General features: G+C 41.9%; 2 protein-coding genes across 3 annotated transcripts in view; one reads left to right on the forward strand and one right to left on the reverse strand.

The window, feature by feature from the left end:
- MCM9 (minichromosome maintenance 9 homologous recombination repair factor) overlaps window positions 1–21440 on the reverse strand; it is a 47346-nt gene that overhangs the window by 13392 nt on the left and 12514 nt on the right. For both annotated transcript variants that reach the window (XM_065630758.1, XM_065630757.1), the window contains 2 exons: window positions 20460–20579; window positions 258–432 (listed from right to left, as the gene is read on the reverse strand). In XM_065630758.1, coding sequence (XP_065486830.1) covers window positions 258–432; window positions 20460–20579 — 295 coding nt within the window. The remainder of the gene's footprint in view (window positions 1–257; window positions 433–20459; window positions 20580–21440) is intronic.
- On the forward strand, window positions 2490–13940 carry ASF1A (anti-silencing function 1A histone chaperone). The gene is made up of 4 exons (XM_065630759.1): window positions 2490–2838; window positions 6397–6512; window positions 10971–11147; window positions 13443–13940. The coding sequence occupies exons 1-4, from the start codon at window positions 2730–2732 to the stop codon at window positions 13653–13655; spliced, it is 615 nt and encodes a 204-aa protein (XP_065486831.1). The 5' UTR covers window positions 2490–2729; the 3' UTR covers window positions 13656–13940.

The raw sequence follows: 21440 nt of genomic DNA on the forward strand, positions 1-21440 counted from the left end.
GTGCCCTTGCCTACAGTGGCAGATTGAAAACCCAGCAGTGAAGAGGGTATGTATTTATACTGGTCGCTTCCAACATCTGGTCCAGTGCACTGTCCTTTGAAATGCAGACTCATCTAGTTTAAGAACACCAGTGAGAACAAAACCATGTAGTACAACAAACAGATATATTTAACCAGCATGACAAACCTCCCTCCAACTTGTGAGTACAAGAGAAACATCTTACGTTGTTTTATCACATATGTTAACATGCCACTTACCCTGCCTTTGCAACACTGATGGTTTGTTGCTCCATGGCTTCATGGATACTGGTTCTATCGTGTTCTTTGATACTATTGAACTCGTCAATGCAACAAAGGCCTCCATCTGCAAGCACCAGTGCTCCAGCTTCCAAGTTCCACTCCCCAAAGTCCTTCACAGCAGTCACTGTCAAACCTGAAGAATCAATTATTTCAGTCAGTCTTTTCCTTAAAATTCAGGAGTGCACTTGAGTGAAAGAAAGGGACCCGGTGCCCTGGCTTGTGCCACGGACAGAAGGCAAACCAGCAGGTTAGATCCACCACATACCTCTACCATATAACTCACTTTACACCTACTGGTAAGAAAACCCACTAACATTTGGCAGGTTAGCCTGGCTCTGCAGAACAGATGCTGTTAAGCTTTCCATGTTCTACAGTGACTTGTTTTAGGACTTTGTTAGTCGAACAAAAGAGACTGGAGTAAGAAGACTAAATCTGCCAGATCAAATTGAAAATTAGGACAAACGCAAAGATGGCAAAATTATGGATGCATTCAGCTCCTTCTCCCCATCAGCTACTAAAACAGACAAATACTTTGCAGCTGCAAAACAAAGCTTAGAAATAAAATATTATTTCAAGTGTCTTTTAACTTCTGGCCCCAGGAAGTGGGGACAAATTCTCACCTTAAACTAAGGCAATTAAATTTCTTTATGAGATTTTGGGTTCCTCTAAGCAATAAGCAAAAATGAAAATCCAAAGGATGCAATGCAGGGAGGGGCAAGGTGGGGGAAGGGTTCCCAGTAAATCTACACGATACAAACCAGGAGCACGGCAGGTCGAAAACTCTGGACAATTGTGAAAACAGCCACTCAAGTATGTGGAGCTCCTTTCAAGCCTTCTACTCCTTATTTCCCATCTTCTTCTCTATCTTTAGCCCTTCCTTTTCACTCCAGTATTCAGCTCAAAATATCCCAGTGGTTGACAAGCTGCGACCAGCCTAAAATCTCCCGGAATGCCATGGCAAAACCTGCCCAATAATCCTCCCCCCCAACTTCCCTTGGTTCAGGGAGCAGAGGCTGTGGAGGCCTCATCGCTGTGCAGCCCACCACAGGAGCTATTTGTTCACAAATGGCCAGCAAAAACGTATTGGAAATACATGCTTCCTCATGATATAACAAGTACTTCGGCTTGTTGTGAGGAATCTCCTCCACTGTGTCCAATCTTCCTTGGATTCCCAGACTCTGCACTGAACAACTTGGGCAGTGAATCACATAGCTGAATTATAAAAAAGGAAAATAACCTCTAGCCTTGTGTCAGACGTGAGGAATGCTATTCAACAGTGCGGCAAGCAACAGATCAGGCACGTATCAGGCTGCGACATCCCCTGTGCCTGGCAAGCAGAGGATGCGCTCCTCCACGGGCTCCCGCGCCACACAACATGGCTCCCTTCACGGGCCTCTGGCTGCCGCGCAAACCGCCTCCTCTCTCCTCTTCTCGCTGCACAGGGATATGCGGTTTCACAGTTCATGATGTTACCTAAGCTTTTCTTTATAAATATGGCAATGGGATGGCTTCTCGACAGCACGGCTGTGCAGAAGCCACGCTCCGGTCCCCGCACGGCCACTCTGGCCGCAGCGAGGTGGGTTCGCAGCCGACTCTGGCCTGTGCAGGCGGCCCATCCGCACCCCGAGCACCCCACCAGCCAAGCCCCCTCTATCCAGGGGGCACCCCAGCAAGCACGGTGCCGTCACACCACCGCCTGGCACGCCAGCCTTGCCCAAGAGGCGAGCGCCACGCTGCTGACCGGGGCGGCGCGGCCCCGCTGGGGGGCTGCCCGGCCTAACGCCCCCAAACAGCCCCCCAGCCTCAGGGGTACCCAGGACCCGTCAGCACCCAGCCCTAGCGAAACCGGGTCGCCGCGTCGCTCCGGCCGCCTTTGGGCACAGAAAAAGGAATAATAATAAAAAAATAAAAATTAAAATAGCCGAAAAAGAAACGACCGCGGGGAGCGCGGCGGAGCCCCACGGGCTCGGACGGGCGTGGGCGGGGCCTCGGCTGAGCTCCCGCCCGCCCCGGCCCCGCCCCTCCCCGCGCGGCCCGGCGGTTGGCGGCCCGTTTCCCCCCGCTCGCCGGGCGGGGGCGCTGTGGGCAGGCGGCGCGGGCCGAGCAAGAGCGGCGGCGCCCATCTTGGTGCCGCGGGGCGGCCGCGCGCGGGGAGGCGGGCCCTAGCCCGGCGCGCGGCCAATCCGCGCGGGCGCTGGCGGCGAGCAGGGCAGAATGGGCTGTAGTTTAGCGAAATAGGAAAGCGGCGAACAGTGTGGAGTGTTCCTGGTGTAAATAAAAGGGGGGAAAAAAAAGTTTCTGCAAGTCGCGGCCCTGCAGCCTCGCTCAGACACTGGCACGGGGGTTTGTGCGTTGCAAAAAAACCAACACACTGGACTTTATTGTGCGGCGTGAACACGCTCTTCCTATTGTTTGGGTTTTTTTCAAAATATGGCAAAGGTTCAGGTGAACAATGTAGTGGTGTTGGATAATCCTTCTCCTTTCTACAATCCTTTCCAGTTCGAAATCACATTTGAGTGCATAGAGGACCTGTCGGAAGGTGAGTACGTTTCTCCCCGATACGGGTTTTGTAACCCCGGGCTCTTCGTTCCAGGGGTTTTAAGGCTTAAACTTTGCACAGGCCTGCTCCTACAAGCTAACAGTTTCTCCTTCACCGCATCGCCGCGCCGAGCCGAGGGGATGTGCTCGCAGCCGCCCGAGCCGCCGGCGGAAAAACCGCTTCTCGCCGAGCCCCGCCGGGGAAAGTTGGCGGCGGTCGCCTGCCCGGGCCGCCGAGCCGGGGCTGCCTCTCCCCGCCGCGCCATCGGCGAGGCGAGCTGCAAGTTGCGAGGAACTTGTTTGAGTGGTGGTAGCCATGTTGCCAGCTTTGTGTGTGCGTGGGGGGAGCGAGAGGGAGAGGGTTAACCGGGCTCGGCTGCCGCGCATCCCCGCGGGGAGAGGGGCCGCTGCGCCCGGGCGTTACTCGCAGCGCGGAAAGCGCTCCGGAGCGGGCGCTTCGTTGGCCTCGTGCTCCATTTTAACACTTGATTTTTTTATGTGTTTTTTTTTTTTTTTTCCTAAATCGCTGCGGGAGGCAGCGGCGGGCGGGCTCGCCCCCGGGTGCCGGCAGCTGGCTGCCGCGGCGCGGTGGGTGCGCGGGGCCGGCGGCGCGGTTCGGTTCGGTTCGGTGGCTGCGGGAGCCCTGCCGGTGGGGGAGGGGGCCGGCCGCCAGCCACTATTTTTGGAAGTCACTCGAAAGTTACCGGCTGCCGCCAGAGGGGGGGGTGCGGCCCCGGCGGCGCCGCCCTGCAGCCGCCCCGCGGGGACCCCCAGCCTGAGTTTGGGGCGCCCGCCGTGCCCCACGCCGAGGGGCGCGCCGCACCGCCGGCGGGCTCCCGCCTTCCCCTCAGCCGGGCGGGCCGCGAACCGCCTGCGCCTCGGCCGCGCTCCGCAGCGCCGCCCCCCGGCCGGCCGTGCCGCCGCTCGCTGCGGGAGTCGCCCCGAGAGGCCGCGCGTCGCCCCTCGGGCGGGAGTTTTGAACGGCGCGGCTGAGGGCGAGCGAGGCGGCGGCGGCCCGGGAGGGCGAGCGGCCGCCGGCAGCGCGGGCGGGGCGAGTGAGCGGCTGCGCCTCCGGGAAGAGGAGGAAGCCGCTCGGCTAGGGCTGTCTGGCCCCGGCGGGGTCTTCGCGCCGCCCGCTCGCCAGGGAGCCCCGGCGGCCTGAGGGCCGAGGCAAGGGCGGGCAAAAGGAAAACGGGAGTTGGCGGGTGACAGCGCCTCGCAGGCTTTCTCTGTCGTTGCGGTTAAACTCGGCTCTCCCCGCCTGCTTCCTGAGCAGTTTCGCTTGTGCGTGCCGCCGGCCCGGTGACAGCGCGCCCGGCGCGGAGGGGCTGGCTCGCTCCGCTCCGCCGCCCTGGGGAGGGACGGTGGCGCTGGCGGGAACTTCAGAGGAAGCCAGGGCTGAGCCTGGGGTTTCCTCTAGGTTGCCGCCCTCGTCTCCTGCCCTTCTACAAGCGACACACACCTTAGGCGGAGCTGCCCCAGCATAGCTGCCCATCTCCGGGCTGCTGACTGGATCTCTCTAGTTAGTCTGGCCTCCTCTAAGAGGCAGCATCAGAGCCCTTGATGGCAACTGCTGTGGCACAAGGTGTTGTGCCTCTCCTTTGTGTTGTGCACAGCTGTACGTGACGTGCTCAACACTCTGGATTTACGTTAGTTAATCCTGGACAGTCAGGATGAGAGGAATTGTAGATGGTCTAATGCAAAGTTCTCGGTTCCCCTCCCCCACCTAAATGCAAGTTAAGACTACAGGATAAATTCAGGATGAGCACTGCTATCTTTCACACTTAAAAATAAGATTAAACATAGCCTTTCTATACCTGATGAAAAATTTGCTCTCCTTGCCTTAGCTTTCACATGCAAATATGTCTGTTTGCTGTGCTGTTTTCTTTTCAGCCAGTCCTCTCTACCACTGATCTTAAATTCATGAAATCCAGCCTTCTATTTTTTTTTTAAAGTTCTTATTCTGTATCAAGATAACTAAACAGCATTTGGATCAACCTATTAAATGTATAATTTAAAACCTATTTTTTGAAAGTCTGTTTTTCAGTAGTAAATACAACTGGTTTAGAATGAACTTTACACTGTTCTCCTAGAATAATGGCGCATGATAATGTAATAAGTAGTTTTTTAAAAAGTTCTCACTTCTTGTAAGTGATAACTTACACTCAGATGCCGACAAAAGAGGTCCTTAATTGTCCTGGACGAGCAGCCTGCAGTACTAGCAATAGGTAGTACTACATGCTTACAAAGTAAATAAAAACCTCTGGTACAGTACATGGCCAATTGTGCTGTACTGCACAGAAGAGTAAAATCCCTTCCCAAGCCCTGTTATGTTACTTAAGCCCTCAAAACTGACATTGATGTTAAATGTGATAAACAAGAAGAACTCATTAATGAGGGGAGTTGCAATCCTAAAGCAGACAAGCTCTGTTTAAGTGCTAAATTTTCCCATGCTTAAGTTCCATTCCTGCATCCAGCAACTATAATGCAGATCTTTAGATTTTGCAGAGCATAGTAATAAAGTAAATGTGATAGGGTACAGGTGTGTGCGTTTGCATAGACAATCAGGGCATTGTTCTCAAAGAAAAATATTTAATATACCATGTATTTTTAAGGTACAGTTTTTAAGCAACAGTTTCATTTAAAAAAAAGACTTGGTCATAGTTTTCTGTAATGGTGATCTTTTTTTTTCTCTCATTTAAAAAAAAAATCTGTCTCTTAAGATTAGTTCTATATATGTATCTATGCATGTGTTTTTTGAATCAAAAAAGTGAAAATGAAAAGCTGGCCCAGGAAGAGCTAATGTGTGCTAAACTGCAGTTTCAACTTTCAAAGACCTGTGCTGGAGAGAGTGAATTAGAAGAAGATGAGTTGTAAGAAGTGTTTGATTTTTGGTGCACTACTTTAAGAAGCAAAATGCTATGTTTACTTTGTTTACTTTTTTTTTTTCTGTAATTCCATTTCAGGGTGTGGTTAAAATCCAAGTACCAATATCTTCAATGAGACTATGATCTAATCGTATTATCACAATTTTACATACTTCTCAGGTTACACAAGTTACATGTGAAGGAATGGGGGCACACAGTGTGCCTGGTGCTTATACAATGGGTTTTCTAATTCTATTAACTACCTTCCATGATCTGTATAATTTAAGGTGTGAGGTGTATCTGTGGAAGGTGGGAATTTCTTTTTTAGACATGAGTCAGTATTCAAGGCATGCAGTGCGTTATAGGCGTCTACAGGCATCATCCCTGTGCTGTGGCCGTTCCAGCACAGTTTCAGAAGATGCTGAACACAGCTCCCCAATAAGTAAATGGGCCCTGTCCTCTGTATAAAATTTGAAAATTAATCTGGATATGAAAACAGGGATTCCTGTGGTACTGACTAGAGAGAGATGGTGGGATGGTCTAGTTCATGAGGATAAATTTCCCCAGTGAAGATGGGTCCTTATTCCTTTAGGCCTGTTGCCAAATAAAAAATTTCAGGCTACACAACTCTGGATAGGCAAGAGTGTAAGGCCCTTAACTGTAATTGTATTTTTTGTTTTGTTTTGCTGTAGATTTGGAATGGAAAATAATTTATGTGGGTTCAGCTGAAAGTGAAGAGTATGATCAGGTGTTAGACTCTGTTTTAGTAGGACCTGTTCCTGCGGGCAGACACATGTTTGTATTTCAGGTAAGTCTGATTTAACTATTTCTTAAAAGTGTTGTGTTAATTTGTTTAAAGATGATTGTATTGAACTAAGAGGCACTTGAAAAAGTAATGGTAAGCTAGAAAAATACTTCAGTTAGCTCTTCAGGTATGATAGACCTTCCCTTAAATCTGTTCATGAACTGATACTTCTTGCCTGTGGTATTTCCATGGTAATGTTGTCACCTGTGGTATCAATAATTAGAGATAGATCATGGAGTAATCAAGAGTGCCAGTGACCTGGTTTACACCAGCACCATCAGGCTTAACTCTACTGCAGTTGGTGGCAGTTTCAGACAATGGGGAGCGCTAGGTTAATGTAGACAACATATTCAGAAGATCAGGCCAACAAATTGATTGTAAAACTCAGCCAGAGCAACTAAGAGTTAATTTCTATTTGGCAGGCTAAATATTCAACCATGATGTTTAGGGAAGTATGCGACATCACAACAAAATGCAGCAATTTGTAAAATAAGACAGAATTCCAGTGGTAGATGGCAGGCATTTGGGACATGTAGATCAAGACTGTCCAACAAACTCTGCAGCATGTGACAGTCCTATGAAATACTGCTGTTAAAGCCAGAAGTTACTAAGAAGGCATAATGAAGGGAAGGAAGACAGGGAAAGAGCGAGCACTAAGATGGCTTACTAGCCAGTTCTGGTTTCATTTAAAGTTGGTGAGAGGGGAAAAAACCAAAAGCAGACTTGTTTAAATTCTTATGGAAGCTCTTTTGGCTTGTTGTCTTTGTGGAATGGGTGTGTTTGCTTGGTTGGTTTTTAAATCGAAGCTATGATTTAGCTCACTTTTTCTTCTATTAATCAAATACTAACATTTGTCTTGTAAACTGAGAGCAAAATCTATCAGCAGAAAGAACAGATTGAAATTCAGTACAGCTTATTGTATAAGAACCATGTTACTTTCCCAAATACTATACATAACTCTTTAATGGCAAATGCATCCTGGAGTATGAGCATTAAAAAAAAAAAAGGTGCTATGGATACTCCTTCTTATTTCTCACAGTTACTGTAACTGTTTTTAAATAACATCAACATTTGTGAGGCATCTTGATTAATCCCGTAAGTTCCAGGAAACTATTTTCTTACAGGACAGGCTAAAGAAATAGGATTAGGCTGGATGTTACGTTTATCAACCACGTATGTGCAAATCAGTCCTGAAATATTCGTTTACTCTTGGAGCTGGGCCTGTTTTTTTCCATGCTACAAATAAAGCCGATGCATAACAAATGCATCATTTATTAACTGTTCTTCTGTTATCAAGCTATTATAGCTTATGGCATTAATTGGTCAGAAATAGGTGATCCTCTGTTGCCCTCAGAGGGGCTACCTTGTAGCACTCTATCCAGAGAAATCAGCTGGTGTTTACATTTTTTAATTTAAAAGATGCACTGTTCTAAATTAGGTTACGAAGATTTCATTGTTGATGGTGATAGGAAGGAGCAGGAGGCAGGTGCCTAAAAAAAATTGTGTTTTGGCTGTATGATTAGGAAGGCCTTGAAAAATAAATTTACCGGTCTTTCAGCATCTATGGGATGGACTTATGCATTGTATCCCAGTTATAAATGACACTACAGCTAAATTAGGAGTAGATGAGTAGATATTTTGCTTAGATTGGAATAGGTCCTGTAAGAGAGTCAAGTAACCCTTCTGTGTTATAATAAAATATCCCTTTTATTTCTTATGGAAGTACTGTTGGTCTAAGCATATTAGACTTCAAAAGCTCTGGATTTCAGGTGAGGGTAGAACTCAGCTAATGTGTACGCAGGAGACATCAGCCTTTGCTGATGACTGAAGCTGTTATTCACCAAACTGAGGCAGCTCGGGAGATGGAGAGAACAAGCAAGTGAAGTCCATGATGGGGCAAAGCACAGAACTGCAGGAGGGGTATAATGTGAAGAAAACAAACTGTGTTCACTAGGCAGAGCACAGGGAAAGGACCTTTACAGAGGTATATAAAATTTTCACCTAAAAATATGCTGTAGATTTTTCTAAATAGGAAATGGCTGAAACAGCAACTAAAATGGAGTACAGCACAGATAAAATACCAAGGATGATAAAACTATCTTTGTCAAAAAGCAGCTCTGTATCAGATTTGGAAATCAGCCTTAAATACAGAAAGATGGAAACCTGTTGTGCTTTTCAGACTTACACAATCAGCTTTTAAAACAAACAAAACAAAACTCTAACTATTTAAAAATATTTCAATATTAAAAGCCCACAGCTTGGCCTATTTGGTTCTAAATACCAAGATACAAGTAGTTAAACCTCTGTGCACTTGGGGATTTGTAATACATTCACAGAAACTTATTTTTGAGAATATAAGCACATAAATAATTTACTGTCTTTAAGTGGGGATATGACCTTACACTAACTTAGCTACTCTGCAGTAATAGCTATATGAATAAGTGTATCATATGGAAAAAGCAAGATAATTCAAGACAATGTATATGTTGAGTGATTTCATGAAATTCTTACATAATTTCTAGCTTTAAAATGGCATATTAAGATAGTGATTTTTTTTTTTTAAATGCAAAAGTTAATCCTACTGCCTCATTTTGCTTACCAAAATATCTGCTTGCAGCTGCTCACTTATCACTTGGTCATACCAAGCTCTTTTTTTTTTTTCCCCACCTGTGTATGATTAGGTGTTTCCTGGGAAATTAAGAGGTTTGACATCGAAGGCAGGCAGTTCAAAATTTGAGAAAAGTTTTGGTTTGTGTGTTTTTGTTTTGGTGTTGTATTTGTTGTTGGTTTGTTTTGTTTGTTTTGTTTTTAACAGTCTTCAGTGTTTTTTCCAGTCTGCAAATCAATGCTTGAGAGTTAAGCAGGATTAAAACTGAGTATTTTCTTGGGTTTACAACTGTATTGTAGAATATTACAGGCCACAAAATGACAACGGAGCCTGGAAGAACTGAAATCCCACATTAGGGTGTAAGTTGAGTTTCATGGGGTGGTTAAATGGAATTGTCCTTTTGCCATATATTATTTTATAACTGCCCACTGTGGAATTTCAAGTAATGAAGTGCTCCTGGGCACTGTTAGAATAAGATTACTGAATAGAAGTAGTGATTTCATCTGTGTTGAAAGTTCTTGTGATTTCTTCAAGCTTCTACACTTGTCCTATGCCTTGGTCATCTTTTTCCATTCCTCTATGCAAGATGTAAAGCTATTTGGTCATTTTCTGTTCCCTTCAGGGCTGGAGGAAGTTGTTTTCTACCTGATTACCTCATTGCTTCTCCTCCTGCTGGTGTATTTGTACCTTAGAGGCCTGACTCATCTAATTCTTCTGCAAAGTGCCTACAGCATCTTATAAAAAGCTAGACTGGTTTGAAGGCTTAGAATTGAAGTAGCAGAGAGCAGAAGCCAATGAAGCTCTGAAATTTCACAGTGCTGCAGCATATAAATACTACAGAAAAGTAGGGATGAGAGGGCCAGTAGGAATTAACGCCATTCATCCTCTGTCGTAAGGCAAGATTCATTTCAGCCGAACCATTCTGACATACATTGTTAATACTACCAACTTGTAGTCACAACACAGGTGTTCACTGTTGGCTTCAGATCTTCATGTAAAATTGTAAATATGAAGCTGTTTCATTTATGCTTAGATTGCTGTTACTTTAAATCTTACAGCAGAATGAGGCATCACATTTTATCTGTAAATGTGTAGTTAGGAAGCATTTTAATGGACTGATGTAAGCGACATTTAAAGAGACAAATTTTATTGATTATTAATAAATGCAGAGCCACAATAAGTACGGAGGTTGAAGAAGATTGAGAGTTGCCTATTAATTGGGATTGCATCCTGGCTGAAAATATGCGAGGTGTCTTAGAGCGATGATGCATTTAACTGCATATGTTTTAACCAACATAGGTATGTGGAAGGAGGTGAGAGTAGTTTATTCCTTTTGTAGAAATCTGTGGGACAGCTCAAACCTCACTGTAACATGTCCCTTTTGCTGAAGTATAAATTGCAGTCTGTATTTTTAAGGTTTTAGTCTTGTTAAAAAGACACATACAGAACAATTCAACCCCAGAGGTACCAAAAAAAAAAAAATCTCTTGCTCCTACTAGATTACCAAGATGAGCTGGAGAACAATGGCACTACAGAATTGGAGGGATGCTTGTACGCTTGCTCAAACAACAGTTTGCTGTTTATATATTTAAAAGCAGATTTGGATCAAAGCTGTCTAATCACCCATGAGAAATGTCAGCAGACAGTCTTACTGTATTCTAAGTAATTCTGTCTTTAGGGGATAGTGTCCTAAATTCAGGGTTGATGTTGTTGTGAAAGCAGGTATTCTTTCTGGTTTACCTGAAGAACAATTTTAAATACAGTCACTACTCAGCTGCTAAGACATACTATGTAAGATTCACCTGTGGTATCAATTTTATTTTAATCTATCTATCTTTCCCTTTCCCATTTAGGCTGATGCACCTAACCCTGGGCTTATTCCAGATGCAGATGCAGTAGGTGTAACAGTTGTGCTAATTACATGCACCTATCGAGGTCAAGAATTTATTAGAGTCGGCTACTATGTAAACAATGAATATACTGAAACAGAACTGAGGGAGAATCCACCAGTAAAGCCAGATTTTTCTAAGGTAAGGCACATTTTGTTCTAGTCATATATCAAAGGTATGCTTACAGAAAGAGGTTTTTAAGTAACAAAACCAAACCCCATGTCCCTTCATGAAGTGCATGGAATGAGGCATCAAATAATGGAAAAGACTTGAGGGGACAAACTACAAGTGCCCTGTAGTTACCATAAATTTGGAGAACATTGAGAAACCTGCAACAGTTTCCACCAGCTTGAAGCCTTAGCTGGACTTCATTATTTTACACTGACTGTGTGCAATAAACTGTTGGGTTCTCTCTACCAGCACCACTGTTGACAAAGTGGCTCTGTTCTTCAGAAACACAAAATAATGATTTTTCTAGGACAGTCAACCTGGAACTAAGTTTTAAGTATTAATTTAACACAGTTGTTATCCAGCTGTTCTAGTGTTAGAGCTGCAGTTTCTGCAAAATAGTAACAAACTGAAGAAAAAGTTACATATAAAATAGAAGAAGATGGGTAACCTGGTAAGAGCAGGTTAGATTATTACTTGATCAGTAGACAACTTGACCAATGAAATATACAGATTAAGTTTAAAAAATATGTATATCCTTCATAGCAAAAATTAAACCAGGACTAGAATTAAAAATTATGTGAGATGGAATTATTTGAAACCTAATGCCTTGAAGAGAAGGATCAAACATCAAAAAAACTAGTCAGAATCCTGTGAAGTACTCTACCCAGGCAGACTGTGTACAAACCAACAAGGTTCTACACAGCATCCAGGCTTGTTTTCATGGAAGATTTTGTGGAGTTGGGTTTTCTTTTTATGAAAGCTGATGTACATGTTTATGTTCCAAGGTTGTGTGATGGTGAAAATTTCGTTATTTCTCAAGTTTGCATGACTTATATGACTAGATATACAAAGAAATGGATGGGATAGAGCATGTACTGTAATAACTAGTAAAGAGATAATCCCCATAGTCCCTGAAACTGATCTTCAAATGTAACTAAAATGATTTGGTATGTAAATTGTTTTTTAAAAGTCATTAATGATTTTTCTACGCTTAACTTAATTTTCAGGGTTGCTCAGTATGTTCTCAAAAATTGAAATTGCTGTTAATTTTGAGGATTCTAAAACTGATAACACGTTCCTTTTATTTTCATCATATACTTATTTCTTATTTTAGGTGTGAATGTTAGAATGTTGCCTGCCTTTAAGCACTTGAATTTAGAAATGCCTAGAACTACTTGTCTTAATTGTCTGATTTGTTTACGTAAAATGCTAGCTCTGCTTCTATGACAAAATAACAGCAAAAGCTATCATGTATTTATATAAAAAGTCCTTAGTGTGACTTTGGGACAGAATTTAAACATACAAGTAGAATAGAAGGTTATTAAGCATATTTAATTGTAATTGATGGGTAATAGACCCTGCTAGGTTCAAAAAAATAAATGGTTTTGTTAGTTTGCATAAGGGGTTGGGAAATATTTAATTAGAGTGCACTTCCTTGGAGAACAAAATCAGCATTACTACCAAAGCAAACTTTTCCTGTGATCAGTCTTAACTTTGATAATGAGTGGCCAGTGGCGGTAAGTTGCTATCCTCTAGAGTTAACTATATATTATCTTGAAAATGGTGAAAGATTAAGGGAAAGTGAGCATTTTCTTTTTTGCTGCATACATAAATGCAACATGTTTTCAAAGGAAAATGAAGGCTAGTCCTGAGTGTAAAATATATGACTAATGTCTAGGCATATGCACTGCCACAAATATTAATATCTTTAAAATCTAAATAATGTTTTTACTTTAAAACTTTAGTAGACAAATTAAAATTCAGTTAGTAAAATCCATCTAAAGCATGGTAGTTTAATTTAAGGGAAGGTTGTACTCTTCACTGAAGACAGTCGATGGAATTGATACAGCTACTGCAAACACCATAAGTTAGATGCAAACTTTTATGAAGTACTGTGGTTTGCAAAGTCTTTGTTAGGGTAGTAATCTGCTTTACTAAAAGCTGGGTAAAATAATAAACACTTGCACTTTACTTGCAGAATTCTCATACAGCCTTGGACTCATGGAACAGTTTAAAATATCCTCTCAAGAAAGTGTTAATTTTGCTGAGTACGATGTTAAACTAAATGAACATGTGGTGTGTTTTAAGCATGCTTCTGATCCGTAAATAGTAGCTATAGGTACACATTTATATTAATTACCTTTAAAAAAAAATTGTTTTACACATACAAGGCTATGGGGAATAAAAGGGAAAAAATGTATATGGATTATGTAACATGTACATCTCAAACTGGAGTTCATGTACATATATTTTCTTCTCTCCCAGCTTCAAAGGAATATTTTGGCATCTAATCCCAGAGTCACAAGATTCCATATTAATTGGGAGGACAACACTGAAAAACTGGAAGATGCGGAGAGCAGTAACCCAAATCTACAGTCACTGCTTTCTACAGATGCGTTACCTTCAGCATCGAAGGGGTGGTCAACATCAGAGAATTCATTAAATGTTATGTTAGAATCTCATATGGACTGCATGTGACCAACCACCATCATTTTGGTACTGTACATGTGTTAAACTGTAAAAATAACCAGAACTATTTCCCTCAAATTCCGTAAGTACATAGTTGACAAGCAATGTGAAGAACTTGTTTTGAAACATCCTGTAGAAAGTTTATAAAAAAAAAAAAAATCCAAAAAACCCAACAAACAGTATTTGAGCAAATTGTGGAATATAAATACAACTATTTTTAAGTAATTGCCTTTTTTCTCTAATGTGTTATTCTGTGTGATCTAGACCAAACCTGATTAAAGTATATATATTCTCTCCCCTCCCCCTTTACTTTGTAAGCACTATTAAACTGAACGTTAAAACATTCAGGCAAAATGAAGGAATAATGCCATGTCCTCATCTCTGATATCCAGATTGCCAAATATGAAGTGCCCTTTACAGCAGCTTAAGAACCAAACTGTTATTAGATGAAGTGCAAAGAAAAAAGTACATATTAAAAAAAAAAAGTCCAAAAATGTCCTCTTGCTGTGAAAGCAGGCAGCACAGTGTAATTTTAGGTACGAGCTTCTTTTCCTTTCAAGGCACATACTTGTTACTTAAAGCATGCAATTTGAGATTTACCATCTGTTATCTTGGATTTTAGGACCTTTTTTTTTTTTTTTTTTTTTTAATCTCCTGCTGCTCCTGTTTAGTCAAACTGTGATTTGTTAAGGACAAGGTTTCCTGGGAATATGGGTGGGTATCTCAGCAAAGAACTCTTTTTCAGCCACCCTAATAGCACACACAATTGGTTAGAAGGATTCAAGCAATTACTGGAATATTTAAGAATCAAAAGGAATAGCATAAGTATCCAAATAATGCTCTTCTGCAAGATGATGTACAATTGCTGGTTGGTATGTTTATTTTCAGATATGGTTTATTCTTGTAGTCTTTTTAACTAGTCATAAGGAGTCTAGATGCTTTCTTCCAGTGTTTTGAAATGTCTAGAATTTAAAACTTTTCTGTATTCTCTCTACTGTTGAAGACAATCCCATGCACCGGTATAAATGAAGATACAAACCCTGCTGTGGCAGCCGTGACATACTCAAGAATACACTGCCTGCTCTGAAGCTCTTGCACTGAGACATCTCTGTTACCTGAGGCATCCTTGAAGATAAAAAGAACTAGGCAGTAAATTGTAAAAACTTAAGACGTTATTATGATACTAACAGTTGAGTTATTCCTTCCAGTCCTCATCAGCCTTAGATGTTTACTGTGACTGTGTGCATTTCAAATTGTAATCTGTCATGTCAGATTACATGAATATAGTTCTGCTGGTTACTACTAACTCCACAAACTCTGAGCCCTTGTAGGTTCCAGGCCCTTAAAAAAAAAGGTAGATATCATGATGACTGACAGTGTAGCTCTGAATAAAAACAGAATACTTCCACTTTCTGCATTCTCTAATACGGATGAATATGTCCCAAGCAGGTAGCACGTGTCTTTCCACATCATTAGTGAAATTATCTTCATTTCTAACGTATATTTTTTCTAAATGAGAAAGGAGTGACCTGATCTGAATGTACATGCATGTGTTTCTTTCTTGTGTGGAAACTAAGCAGTACATAGGGTAGCTGAATGAATTAACAAAATCCATTATTATTTGGAACCCTAATTCTCTGTAATTGTTTAAAATTATGATTGGCAATTTAAAAATATTAATATCCGTATGACTTAACAGAAAGAACTGGTCCCCCAAACCAGCAGTTGCTTCACTGGAGGGCTGAAATTATTTTAACTTCTAAGAAATATCTTTTGATTTTCAATTATATTGCAACCTTAAGGTCTACAGTGACATTTTGAGATTTTTCATGCACTTTATTGTCCTATTTATAAATGTATTTAAGATATCGCTTAAATGTAAGCATGTAAATAACTTTGTCATCTGTTAAAAGATTGACAGGCTCATGGAGCCTGCCTTGAGTTAAGGCTACTGTAGTAGTATTTCAAACCCTTGTACCTATTGAAGATTCAAATGAAAACTGATCAAGTACAAGCTGTAACCAAAATCCATCCATCTGTAGCATGAGGGCTGCTTAGAAGCGTATGACACAAAGTGATGGAGGCAGACTGTATTACTACTATTGCAGAATCAACTATAAAATACAGTCAGCAAAACTACCTCACCCAGAAAAACAACTAATTGAGAGAAATCAGAAAGCAAAGATCTATTGTTCTGTTTGGGAGGATAAAAGCTGTGCATGTGAACTCAGGTGCAATAAGTTTCAAGTGAGACTGGATAGCATAATGCTGCCATGGGATTTGGCACTACCTTACCTGATACACTAACACATCCTAGATATAGCTGACCAGGAAAAAGAATAATGCTGCTGTGCTCGGTGAAAACTGCAGAACAACCACACCTCATGAGAGCACCTTGTGATCTTTGCAAGATAAACAGTCTTGCTATGCTTTTTGAGAGACTGGATGCCCCTCAGGCCTTCTACAACTTTGTCCAGATCTCAGCAGTCCATACACTGTCTTCTGAATATCACATTTCCTGGCAAAATCACATTCCAGAGAAACAGAATTTGAGAAACCAGATTGCAGTGCTGCAGAGGCTTCAGGTCTGATCATTAGGCAATGTCACAGCACAAACTTAGTATTAAAAGGTACAGTGCATATAAAGCATCTGCCTGATTTCTGAAAGTCTTGAAACAGCTGGGCTGTACACGTGACACATACACAGCTGGTGTAGACAGCACAGCGTTACAATGTCAAGGTGAAAGGCGAGTTTACCGTCCGACAAACCTCCACTTGCAGAGTCCACCAAGATGCAGGAGAATGCTACAGATCCTGTTGACAGGACTGGTGATGCATGTCACTGTATTTTTACCTTAGCTAGATAGACTCAATTCCATTAGGAGATTGTCATAATGCCTATCAGAGGTACAAAGAAGTAAACAGCTCAGACAAGGTAACAGGGATGGAAAACAATGTGGGGTTTTTTTATGTTTAGCTTGAAAAATACTTGTCCCTGCATCTTACAGTCATAGTGATTTATTCATGCATCACCTTCAGTCTGAATTACTATGACAGTCTGAGCTTGATGGGGCAAAAAGGCTCCATCATAATGCAGGCTGGTGAAATTTAACCTTTCCACTGGTTACAAAGCTCCACTGAAAGAGCCAGCCCTTACTACCAATCTTCAAGACTGCAGCAACTCAGAACTTCTCTACAATAACCACAGTAGCTCAGAAGGGAGACAACTGTTGGCACCTGAAGCCTGCCTACCAGGGAGAGGCTTACTATCAAAAAGAAAAATGTTTCCCATTGAGTTAGTTGCCTTCAATGAGAAGAGAAAAACAGTGGCAAACAGCTGCTGGCATAAAATGGACAATGTTAGATGTTGCAAAATGTCAGCAGAAATGCAGTACTCTCAAGGCTCTGTAGAAGCTGTAAGAGAAGAGACCAGAAGGCAGCATTTCATACAGCTCAGAAAGGCATATTGCACAGAACTGGAGAGCTGGAGAAACAGCTGACAGTCTCCCAGATTTTTAGACAAGCTGTTCCAAATACAGTTCACAAAATTCTTTAAGCAGTCCATCTGTAGAGGGACACACCACCAAACAAAACTTTGCAGAAACCTGAACAGCCAAAAATGCCCCAGGGAGCAGCAGAATAACTCTGGCCCAGGTGCCCACAAGCTCCAGATCCAGGAGCAGCAGACACGTGTTGGTACCTTCCCCTATGGAGTCAAACACGCCACTCGATTTCTGCAGCTATCAAGCTCCACGGGAAAATGAAATATTTTCGTACGAGTGGTTCTCTCATGTAATTATGGACAAGTAGCACTATGGCTCTGGGGACTGCAAAACAGTTGGTTAAACTCAGTGGTAAGGTAGGAACCAGCAGAGAGAATAGGTTAAGCCTCACCAAGTCTCCTTTTTTTTTTTTTTTAATGGAAAACTGTGTATCAATTTATATAAATTAAAGGCACCTGAATGGCTCCCTGTCATTCTCACACCAGAGGCTTTGGGGAAGAATGAACCAGGCCTTTAAAAAACCTAAACACTGTGTAGACAGAACCAGACAGTGGGACACATGGTTCCCCCATCTTTTATTTACAAATCAAAAAGTCCTACAGCGGTCAAAGACTTTTTGCCTTTGAATTGTTGAATGTGTGCTGGCCTTCTGGCTGCCAACTTTGTGGAAGGAACAAGCCCTGGTTCCTCATAGAAGTCATGAACTTGCAGAGAACTCTCAACAGAAAATCTCTTAAGTGTTTACAAGAAAGGCAACCTGATAAAACAAACTCAGAAACGTTATCTAGAAAGTGGAGGTAAGCACAGACTCTGTTTCAAAAACACTGGGGGAGGCAGGAGCCTGTTTGAAAGAGCAGAGGCCCAACAGCAAATGAAGCTGCAGAGTTATGTTGCTGTTTTCTGAATTTCTATGAGGCAGTTCCAGGTAGGTCTGGATGGGGTAATGGGTTGCAGTGAACACATGACACTGCAGGGCCCCAAAGCATCGCAGTACATATCAAAGCACACGGTACCTAAGGTACAGCAGGAAATAAAGGGAATTTTGGCACAAGGAAAATGTTAATGATCTAATACACTGCCCTGTACCAATAAATACCTGTATAGAAAACCAAGGAAAACTGATTTGATAGTGTTGGAAGCAGATTCGAATTCTATGGTTGATATAATAAATAGCTCCTGTCCTAAAACAGTACTGGATGGGTAAAGGGTACAAAACGTGTTAATGCATAGAATCTCACTAAAGGTTGGTTAGATATCGGTGGTTTTCTCTAAAAGGGGAATCCAAATCTAAGACAGCTTTTACCTCTTCTCCAGGGTTTACCAAATCTCAAGTGTATCTTTTGGCCTATGTTAATTGCTGCCTCTGGGATTACAGTTGAACTGCAATCCAGACTGCTTTTTATATAAAGTAACTAGTTGAAAGTAGAACTTATGGATTTAGTCTTTGTACACTGGAGGGGAAAATGTGCATCAGGACTCTCCAGAGAAAGTCGAAACTGGTTAATTTGAAGTGTGCAATTAAAACAAGGAAAGTAAAACAATTTAATAGTTCTCTAAACTCATCATTTGGAGCTTCTGCATGAAGAGCAAGTTGACAAAATCAGCGTTAGGTTGAGTTGTAAATGTATTCATAAGTAAGACACTCCTTGCACAGGGAAGGCAAAGAAAATAATTGAAACTACATCCAAACCCCTGGGCTAGAAATTAATGTTTTAGTCCAGCAGTTCTAGCCATAGAAAGGTTCCCTGAAATTAAACTACAGTTAGTCAGATTTCTTGCTAGGCACTCAAGTTTCACTTGTGGTAAGGGTCCTAAAGAATTTTAAGGTGGAAATCTGGTGTACCTGCTCTCTGATTTTGGGAAAGAGCAGAGGGCATGAAGAGAGACAAACTTTTTAAAATACAAGGAATATTTAAGTGAAATGTAGATGATCTAAATACCCAAGACAATCCTTTCACAAAATGAAACTCCACCTCTACACATCATTACAGCCGATTCTAATCGCATGCCTACCACTGTAAGCTTGTAAACTGCAACATTGGTTTTCAGGGAAATGTCTTTGAATGTAGCTATCATGGCTGAGCTGGAAAGCAGATCATATGGAAAATGAAGCACAGAAGGGAGGTGTGGCAAAGAAGGCAACAGCAACATTAGAGGCCAGGAGCAGCTGACACATGGAGATAACTAGTGACAAAAGTGGGCAAGGTCAAATTGAAATGCCTGGCAAAATTTCACTCTGGGTCACTGTCAGTCCCCTAGCTAAATTTCAATTATCCAGCCTGTTCTCAGTCCTTAACACAGAACAAAACATGGAGAAAAGGTTATGCTGAGCCAAAATGTTCTCTCTGGCTTCTCTCCAGACCCATTTGTCACCAGTTTGCATGGAAAAACAGAGGCATACATGTTTCATAACAAGTGCCCTGCACACAAGAGTATGTATGTTCAACATCATGTTCCACTTCCGCGGCTACGGAAGACCCAGGATGCACGTGTACACATAGCTACGGAACTGGAAAAGGTTTATTCTCTGGTTTTCCCATGTATAAATAATGCTGTTTCCCAGACATAAAATGAAAAGCAGCACTATCTGAGAAACATTCAGGTTACACATGCTAGCTGAGACACCGGGGTTTGTCCCTAGTTATTTTGCCATTTTGAATGTACTAGTAATACAGTCATTTGCTCAAATAAAGTAATTTGCAGAGGTAATCTGACCCTGTACATTGTCCCCAGAAAAGTTTTTAAAGATATCTGGCATTCAGAGCCATCTGGGACATACCTAAATTTAACCAAAAAAAAAAAAAAAAAAGCTTGCTCACTGAAACCATCTTGAAATGAACTTTATGAGTCAGAAATAATTCCTCCGCACAGGGGTGAATTTCCAGAAAATAAGCAGAAGTCAAACTGGCATCCAGCCAGAACATATAAAAGAGCAGAAGAGAGGAGAGTATCTGTTCAGGAGAAACCAAACGATGCTAGCCCATCACACAGTGTGAGCTCTGGAAAGATGTCAGATTTGTCATAGCTGGGAAGAACACTACAAATACAGGTCCAGATCATCCTCTGCTGGCAAAGCAGCGAGAGGTGCCTCTGGGTGAGGCTTGTAAGCAGCCCTGTTAGCAGCTCATCACACCGCTCGGCTGATAAGCGCAGATACTCTGCCCTTCTGCAGAGTCATGTCAAGCCTCATATGCTTCCACAGCAGTTCTTTGCTTCAGCTGTGCGCATACCACCTGAGCACATACGTTCATATATGTAGAAGGCCTCTATATAAACACACTCCAGCAAAAAAACCCGAACCAGCACCTACCTGCACTCGTAGATCCAATTCCTGCAGTAAGCACAGACCGTGGTATAATCTTTACTGCATACTTGAGAAACTGAGATTTCCCCGTACCTGGGTCTCCAACCAACAAAAGATGTGATTCACCTTGGGGGAAAACAGTGATGTAGGAGTATACGGTTCATATACAGAGAAAGATATACACAAAATGTTCTGAATTAAATAATACTTCTCATTATTCACCTCAAGTTTGGTACTACATATACATTACAATATGTAATTCTGTTTAAGACTGTACTATTTATTGGGCCTGATAAATGTATTGTTTAATAAAAGCATCCAGTCATATTGCTGCACCCAAACCAGATATTTAGAATTAAATACTTTAATAGTATTGGCAGGTATTTGACATACTTCCCATAATGTGAGTTCTTACATTTTAGAATACTAATTTCTCAGACTAAGCTCACTCTTGGACATGAAACAGGAGGATACCAGGGTTTAGTTATCATTCCACTGTTCAGTTACTTAAATTACTGTGAAAAGGACTAATAAAATCAGTAGGTTGTTTTTCTTAACTAATTCTGTTACACTGCCAACAGTTACACAATGTAGTAATAGCAAAACAATGCAATTACAGAAGTAAATAATTTGGCTACTACAATCTCACTAAAGTGCTCTAAAATTATTTCATTGTCTTCAACAAAAGATTAATTAACCCAACTTCATTTCCAATATAAAAGCTCTAACCTTATTTAGCTACTACGGCATTAAGAAAGTTCTGTATTTGTATATACACAGATATTCTTTCAGAATTATTATGACCTACATGGATTATGACCTGTGTACCACCTGGCACACAGCATATTTGCCATCTAATAACAACAGAAGGAGAATCAGCAGGCAAATAAGTTACAGTAACAGAACTAAGTGAGATGTGCTGACAATCACAGATGGAAAAGTCTGGCATTAGGAAATAAAATGAATCCTTTCTTTTTTCCTTTCAAT

The sequence above is a fragment of the Caloenas nicobarica genome, chromosome 3, assembly GCF_036013445.1.
Source record: "Caloenas nicobarica isolate bCalNic1 chromosome 3, bCalNic1.hap1, whole genome shotgun sequence".
Lineage (NCBI taxonomy): Eukaryota > Metazoa > Chordata > Aves > Columbiformes > Columbidae > Caloenas > Caloenas nicobarica.